Source organism: Rhizophagus irregularis, chromosome 9, assembly GCF_026210795.1.
Source record: "Rhizophagus irregularis chromosome 9, complete sequence".
Classification (NCBI taxonomy): Eukaryota; Fungi; Glomeromycota; class Glomeromycetes; order Glomerales; family Glomeraceae; genus Rhizophagus; species Rhizophagus irregularis.
Window position 1 is genome coordinate 1,035,370 of NC_089437.1, and position 9,224 is coordinate 1,044,593.

At 29.0% G+C, this 9,224-nt stretch overlaps 1 protein-coding gene across 1 annotated transcript; it reads right to left on the minus strand.

The window, feature by feature from the left end:
* Positions 1-3,718: 3,718 nt before the first annotated feature.
* OCT59_029249 (uncharacterized protein) lies at positions 3,719-5,136 on the minus strand (the record flags this gene model as incomplete). Its single annotated transcript, XM_066142585.1, has 6 exons — positions 3,719-4,030; positions 4,107-4,204; positions 4,337-4,478; positions 4,537-4,707; positions 4,765-4,937; positions 5,019-5,136. 6 exons carry the CDS (start codon positions 5,134-5,136, stop codon positions 3,719-3,721), a joined length of 1,014 nt encoding a protein of 337 aa, XP_065994582.1.
* Between the last annotated feature and the right edge of the window lie 4,088 nt (positions 5,137-9,224).

Below are 9,224 nucleotides of genomic sequence, written 5' to 3' on the forward strand. Positions count from 1 at the left end.
TATTTTTTTTGGTTGCGAATTTTGGCTCATTATTTTTTTATTTTTTTTTTTGGTTGCGAAGAGTATTAGACGTTAAAACTCTAAAAAGAAAGGTGAGAAAAAATGAAGTTTTATTTAAAAAATTAAACTTTAAGAAACTTTCGCCATCATACTGATCGAATAGTCTATTTTATTATTAATATTATTAATCGAACGATTTGAACGCAAATCGACATCATGTAATATTTATAATTTAAGTGATAGTTGATGATTTTAATAAATTTAATATAATTTAAGTATTATATTGACAATTAAACTCTAAAAAGATTAAACTCTAAAAAGAAAAAGGTTGGTGAGAAAAAATGAAGTTGTTTAAAAAATTAAACTTTAAGAAACTTTCGCCATCATACTGATCGATCGAATAGTCTATTTTATTATCAATATTATTAATCGAATGATTTATATTTATAATTTAAGTGTAGATTGATGATTTTAATAAATTTAGTATTACATCGACGCAGTTGATGATTTTAATAAAATTTATTCTAATTTAAGTATTTTAAACGAATTATATTGATATTATTGATATATTATTAACAATTAACTTTATTTCAAAAAACGTTCACAAAAATGACGAGAAAAAGATCATTATCAAGTATACTCAATGAAGAATCAGATTTTAGACCTCATGCCATACCTTCATCACGTATACAAAGAACCAGATCAGTGTCAAATATAATTGACGAAGAATCTTCAAATCAATCTTATCCTACATCATCACGTATTGGAAGGTTAGTTGCATGTAATTGTTCTGAATGTAATGGACGATTAGTAGATCCTCGTACGAAAACTATCCATGAAATTAACCAAGATTCAGAGGATGATGATTCAGAAAGAACAGAAGTACATCTACCTGATGAAGCTGAATTGCCTAGTGACGAACCATACGAAAGTGCCTCAATATCAAATGAACCACGAATGAGAGAATTGGAAGCTGAATTGCTTAGTAGACAATGATCAAGAAAATATGTTCGACCGGTTATAATTGCTGAATTAGGAGATATAGTAGATGATAAATCTTCTGAATCTTCTGAATATACTACGGAGGAAGATGCAAATATCGATGATAGAAATGAATCATCTGATAATGAACCATCTAATGATGACGAATACCACGAAATTTTTAAAGATTATTCATGTCCACCTTTTGAACCATTTCAAGATTCTGATACTGAACAATCAATAAATAATCGGTTCTTATAGATATTATTATGGATCATGAGCTTCTGAACCAGGTTTAACTTACCAGAAACAGCTACAGAATCATTGATAAAATTCTTGAAGCTTGTTCTAACAGAAATCAGTAGTCCTGATTTTGACACATTTCCTGACACTTTATATCTAGCAAGAAAAGCCCTTAATCTTGAAGACCAGTTTCATAGTTTTGTGGCGTGTTCCAAATGCCACAAATTATACAACAAACAGGAAATAAAAAGTTTTCTCCAAAATGAGCAACCTGCCATCATGAAGTGTTGCCATGTCGAATTTCCTAATTCGACAACTCGAAGATTAAGGTTGTGCCAAACACATTTGGCACAGAAAACAACATTGTTAAATAACCAAATTTCAATCAAACCTGAATTATTATTTCCGTTTGTGAGTATTAAGCAGCAATTGGAAGCAATGTATCGTCAACCTAACTTTGAAAATTCTCTAAGACATTGGATAAATCGTCCAACTTTCGATAATATTCTAACTGATATATACGATGGTGAAGTTTGGAAAACTTTTAAAGAAACGACAGATGAAAGTTCAAATAATTTTTTTCGATCTGATGTTGCTGATTCGCACCTCAGATTGATTTTGAATTTGGATTGGTTTCAACCCTTCGACGGCACAATCCACAGCACCGGAGTAATATACGCTGCAATCGGTAACCTTCCGAGGGATATCAGATTCAAGCGCAATAATATCTTGATTCTTGGCTTATTACCTGGCCTAGATGAAGTAAGTTTACATAAGATTAACCACTATCTGGCGCCAATCATTAATGAGTTGAAGTCACTTTGGGAAGGAGTGACATTAAATAAAACGTACATCAGGAAATTATATAGTGCGAAAAGTTGCGCAAGTTTACACATCATAATATTTCGTAAGCTTTCAGACCCGCCGCAAGTTTGCGTAAGCGTAATATTTCGTAACTTTTTAAAATATTTCGAAATATTATGATATGCAAAGCTTTGTAATTTTACGATTTGTAATATTCCGTAATTTTGCGGTTCGCAATATTTCGTAATTTTACATAATATTTCGTAAGTTTTCAGACCCGCCGCAAGTTTGCGTAAGCGTAATATTTTGTAACTTTTTAAAATATTTCGAAATATTACTGTATGCAAGGCTTCGTAATTTTACGATTCGTAATATTCCGTAATTTTACTGCGTAATACTTCGCAACTTTTTAAAATATTTCGAAATTCTATGATGCGTAATGTTCCATAATTTGACGATTCGTAATATTTTGTGATTTTACACAACTTAATATTTCGTAATATTTCAAAATATTTCGATAAATAATACTTCATTTTCTGTACTATAAGTTTATATAATGTATGTTTTATTAGATATAATCATAAAAAATTACAAGTATTTATTAATATATACAGAATACATAAAAGTAAAAAAGAGAAAGAGTAGAGTAACAATATTATTAGACGTAAAAAGAAGAGAAACAGCTATAGTAACGTTAGTATTAGATATAAAGATAAAAGAAATATTGTTATTATTGTTAGTATTAAGGTAAAAAGAGTTAAAGAAACAGTAAAAGGAGTAAAAGAAACATGGATATTATCGTTAGTATTAAAGTACAAGTAAAAAGAAATAAAGGAAACGTAGATAGTATTGTTAGTATTACGACATAAAGTAACAAAGAGGTAAAAAAAAACGCGTTAATATTAAAATAATTAGTATTAATAAATAAATATTTCTATACCTGCAAAGTAATTGAACAAAAGAATAAAGAAATAAAGAGAAAGGAAAAAATAAACATGTTGTTAGTATTGTTAGTATCGTTAGTATTAAAGTACAAGTAAAAAGGAATAAAGGAAACATGGATATTATTGTTAGTATTACGATACAAAATAACAAAGAGGTAAAAAAAAATGAAAATAATTAGTATTAATAAACAAATATTTCTATACCTGCAAAGCAATAAATTATGAAATATATGTAAATATATTGTATATAATTAAAGAAATAATAGAAAGAAGAGACAAAAAAATTAAAAATATTGAATAAAAGAATAAAGAAATAAGAAACAAAAATAAATAAGACAAAAACGCGTGCATGATTAAATGATTAAATGATTAAATCACATGCAAGGATCAGCCTAATTTGATTGGCCAGAAAATACGATATCGTAAAATTACGGAAATCCGCATTTTAAAAAATCACAGAAATTGTATATGCACAATTACTAAATATTATCCCCTCGTGATAAATTAAAAATTATCAACACAAATTCAACACAAATTTAACAAATTTAACGAAATTTGGCCAAAATTAACAAATTTTTACCAGAATTATCAACACAAATTGAACACAAATTGAACACAAATTTCAGCCACGATTTATTTATGTCACACCCGTGTTGTTAAGAATTAATAACCATTTTATTTATTAAAACTATATTAATTATGGTAAAAAAAATGCTATTACGTGTGATATATATAAAAAATAATATTTATTTTTTATGCAACCCATAATTCTCTAATAAACTATTTACATACCGACCTTCCTCCTCCGTGTTATAAGAGTCAATAGAAAGTATATCATCGTCAGCTATGCCATCATTGGCCGCACCATCGTTGGCCGTACCATCGTTGGCCGCATCATCGTTAGCCGCACCATCGTTAGGCCTACCATCGTTAGTCACATCATCATCAGCCGCACCTGCTCTATCGTCAGCTGCTCTATCACCACCATCGTCTACATCATTACCATCATGAGAATCATCGTCCGAATGTGTAAATTTATCCCTATTTTCCAACTTTTGCTAAAAATCAATAAATAAATAAATAAACTGTAATTCAAATAATTCACATTTTGCAAATTGTAAATTAAAAACTTACTAAGTTGTTGATTATCTTCGACTTCATTATACTTTTGCTCATTTGAATGTTTTGATTATTAGGATTTAAGTACGTTTCACATATGCTAATCGCATACGCTATTTATGTTTTTGAGGGATTTTTATTTTCTTTTCGCAACTTATCAATTATCAGCGACATATATGTCGTAGGTTGCCCATCTTTAACCTTTTTAAATAGGTTGTTGTAACATCTTTTCACCTCCGCCTTACTCTTCCATTCCTGAATCTTTGACGGACTAGCCTGAGTGTTAATAGACGGTAATTTATGCCCAGTCGCTTCGAAAACAGAATACATAACGTCTTTAACTCTAGACGTGAACGTCCCTCGTATGCTTCTATGTTGTTGTACTAACTATTAAAAAAAAATGTTAGTATGAAATTTAATAAAATTCATAATTGCTTTAACTTACAGTCGGGGCAATTTTTTTTTCGAAAAAAATAATCCATTGATTTTTTTTGAACTGGCGCATAAATTCCGGATTTTCGTCTTTTAAATATTTTTCGGTAGCGAGTTTGTACTCGTCTTGCGAAGGATAAACAAAATTTTCAAATAAAATTTTCGACACCTTCTTAACGAGCTCCTAATCAAACGAGGTTAGCATTTCAGATTTACATTAAATAATATTCATCTTTATTACCTTTACATACTCCAGATCTATTGTATTATTATTATTTTTGTTATTATCGTTGAGCTTTTTTTCTATGCTCGAGAGACGGGTTTCGAGATTTTTTTGTCCGGTGATAAGAACTTCAAGCTTAGAAATTATCTGCGAATTGGTTCTTAATAGTTTTTCTATTGTTTTTTTATTAACTTTAACAATAAAATATAATTTAACTATATATTATATAATTTCTTTTATAAAGAATATGATACATATTATGTCATATATACCATCAACACTATCATCAGATATTCTCACTCGCTTCTCAGCTTCGCTACCCTCAGTACTACGTTTTGAAAATCTTTCATTATCGTCAATTCTTCGTTTCTCGCCACGCTTTGTAGCCATTATGATAATAAATTTGAAACGAAAATATGAGAAAAAGGAGGAAATATATGAGAAAAAAGAGGAAATATATGAGAAAAAAGAGGAAATATATGAGAAAAAAGAGGAAATATATGAGAAAAAGGTGAACTAGAAAATTCGAAAAGGATGAGGAAAAAGGGGGAAATACATGAATCAGAAATTCAGAAAAAGGAGGCAAGCTGTCATAAGGTAATTTCCGCCATTCTATACTAAAAAAGAAAAAAAACTTGCGAAATATTGCGAAAAATGGATGAACTAATGCGAAATATTACGAAAAATGAATGTACTAATGCAAAAATTTTGCATCGTGATATTACGAAAAAATATTGTAACACTTTCATAAGAGAACTTTAAAAAAAAACTCTCGTAAAAGCACATAGTACAATCGAAATATTAATCAAATCCAATTTATAAAAAAATAACATGTTACACATGTTGGGGCTTTTATGCATGGAAAAAAAAGTTGCAGCCAGTGAACTCATTTGGCTGATCAGATTGATAGTGCTTATAACCTGATTATCGCATAAATTTGTGGCTGATCATCCGTCCATTATTGTAAAAGCGATTTGCCGTGTTAAGCCAATAAATTTGCGGCTGATTATCAGATGATTAGCCGATTGAATAAGCCATCCGAATTCTTACAGCCCGTTACAGCAAATTCAAAATATGCGAAACACTCAGCACTTTTGCTGTCAGATTCACTTGGCAGGTTGCCGGCAAATTGAAATAGTAAATAAAATAATAAACAATATTTATATGGTACATCATAGACTTGTTACATTTATTTTTAGATTTGCCAACCCACGAACTCGGCAAGTTCCCGACAGCAAAATTGCTGAGTGTTTCGCATATTTTAAATTTTGCTATAATGCGTAAAATTGCGAATGATTCCGCGATATTAGCCACCAGATTCTTACAGCCAGTTCCATTCATTAATGCGTAAATTTGCGTAGTCGTGTCTATTCAAATAACTCAATCAATTGTAATCCATTCAATTAATTCATTAAATTTTTACAATGAATTTGCAATATAATTTTATTAGCACATATAATCTCATATAAATTAAATAGTGAATTGATACTTTTCATCAAATTTGACGCGTTAATTTAGTAACATGAGTTTCAAATGCCCCCTTTGTATGCGAATATTCAGTCAACGCTTTGCATATACTCAACACGCCCAAAAATGCTTAAAAAATGTAGAAGTAGAAGTAGAAGATGATGATGATAATAATGATAGTGAAAAATATAGCAGTGAAATGGATACAAGAAGTAATCTAAGTAGTGAATATGAAAATGATAAAGTTGAGGTAATTATGTTATTCCAGATTATTCTTTTTAAAGAAAAAGCTCAAATTATACTAACTCATTTTGGTTTATAATTTTAGGTGAATGATGATAATAATGTACAAAATATGTCATTTGACAGTATTGGAAGTGCAATATCAGAGATGAGCCTTGAAGATAGTAACTTTGAAAATATATTAGATTCATCTGAAGAGCCTGAAATTTTTGAAGAACCCAAAAATCTCAATACCAAAACTTGCACAGAATTTCCTAATGATGCTTATAAAGATCTAATGTTATTAGTAACGAAATATAAAATAAACAATAAAGGTGGTAATGAAATAATACGTTTTTTTAATAAACATTCAAATCTTACAGAATCACCATTACCAAAAAATATCGAACAGGGACGAGCATTTATGAATAATATGAAGTTTTCTAATTTAGAATTTAGTAAAGTTCTTATAACAAAACATAAAGATAAAGATTATTTTCTTTATTATCAAAACTTAATACAGTGCATCAAAAATATCTTAACTGTTCCTGACATAACACAAAATTTTGCGCTATCTTACGAAAACTATGAGGTAAATAGTAAATATTAGTTAATTCAATAATTTAAATAATATTTATTTTAATTTATTTATATTATTTTATAGTATAATAGAGAAAGTATTTACAGTGAACAAAACACTGGAAAATGGTGGAAAACTACGCAAGAATCCTTACCTACTGGTTCCAAATTATTATCAATTATTTTATATTCAGATGCAACAACTACAGATACATTAGGAAAAAGTCAATTGCATCCAATATATATTACATTAGGTAATATCCCAATATGGCGTCGTAATAAACAGGATGCAAAGCAACTTTTGGGATATTTACCAATTTTAGAAGCTGCAAATAAAGATCTGGTTCGTGATACCTTTCATAAATCTTTACGTCATTTACTAGAACCTATTATTTTATTAAAAGATGGTATAGACCTTTTTATAAATAATGAAAATACCTGGTTTTATCCTAGAGTTTCAACTATTATTGCAGATTGGCCGGAGGCCGCAAGTTTTTGTTTAGTTTATAAATCCTCCAATTCAAACCTTCCATGTCACTCCTGTTTAGTTAAAAGGGAAAATCTTGCAAATATAGACTTATCGGTTAACGATGTAATACTAAGAACTCATGATGAAATGCGTAAACATTTTGAAAATGATACACAAAGATCTGTTTGCATAGAATCTGTACATAATTTTTTTTGGGATTTACCGTAAGTATGCAAAAGTAGAAATAATTATAATAACATATATATCTATTAATTATAAATATTTATATTATCAAGGAATATAAATATCTACTTGGCTACTGTTCCTGACAGAATGCATCATTTAGATTTAGGTTTATTTCGTTATCAAATTATCTTCACGTGCGATATCTTAAAATTGCAACATGTTAATGGTAATAAATTAGTTGAAGAAGTAGATCGCCGTCTAGCAGCAATCCCACGTTTTCCCGCCATTAAAATTTTTTCCAATGGACTGCAGTCAATTGCAAGATTAACTGCTAATGAATATCGAAGTTTGATGAAAGTCATGATATTTGTTATTGATAATTTATATGATGAAAATAACAATGAAGTAGATAATTTTGTAAATAATGATGATCTTACGAAATTGTACGAATATTGGAATGAAATGTATATTTTAAGTAGATATGAAGAATTTAGTGAAAGGGACTTGGAGAAATTTAATGTATGTATTAAAATTTTAGTAAAATTGAAAATTTAAATTAAATAAATTAAATTAACATTTAAGTTTTAGAATGCAATACATAGATGGGCCCGGATGTTTGTCAAGGCTTTTAAATTTGTTTCTCCTTCCAATTTGAAGTTACCTAAATTGCATTCATGGGTTTATCATATTATTGACTCAATACGATCTTATGGCGCAATAAATGGCTATACTACAGAAACTTACGAAAGTCTTCACAAATATTTCGTTAAAATACCCTACCGAATTAGCAATAAAAAAGATGTCAAACCTCAGATTTTACGAACTGTAAGTATTTGAAAATTTTATTTATTGTATATATTTATTATATAACTTAAGATGGAAATTAAATTAATAGATAAAACGTCAAGCAATATCTATTAGAATGTCTCAACATTCAGTGAATCCGGCAAAAACACCTCGCACTTGTAAATTTTCTGCAAGACTCTTTGAATTCTCTTTACAAGATGCAAATACATTTTTTAATGAAAAAAAAGATTCTGTAGACAATAAAATGCAGACTGGTTTTGCTAGATTTATAAGTTGTCTGGATTCATATCTAGATTTACTTGATGGTTTCACAATTATTGGTGAAACCCGAATAAACATATACGGATCGGTAACACTGGAAAATGGTGCCATAATGCGTGCCACAAACAGGTATCATAATAAAGTATGGTTTAGCGACATAGCTATTTCAATGGATTCTGAAGAATCAAATGATTATATATCAGACAAAGGACTTTGTTATGGACAGGTATTTTTCCAATTTATGTAATAATTTATTATAAAAGTATTAATAAATATTTATTATTTATAGGCCTTATTGTTAGCAGAAGTATTAACAGACCCACCGCTAAATCTCGCATTAATTCAATGGTACGATTTTAAATCTAAAAGGAACCCATATTTATATGGATGTCCTCACTTAAAATTGATAGAATTATATAACTTTGTAGCTATAGAGTCTATACATGGTGTCGTTCACATAGTACCCCGATTTGATAAACAAAATGAA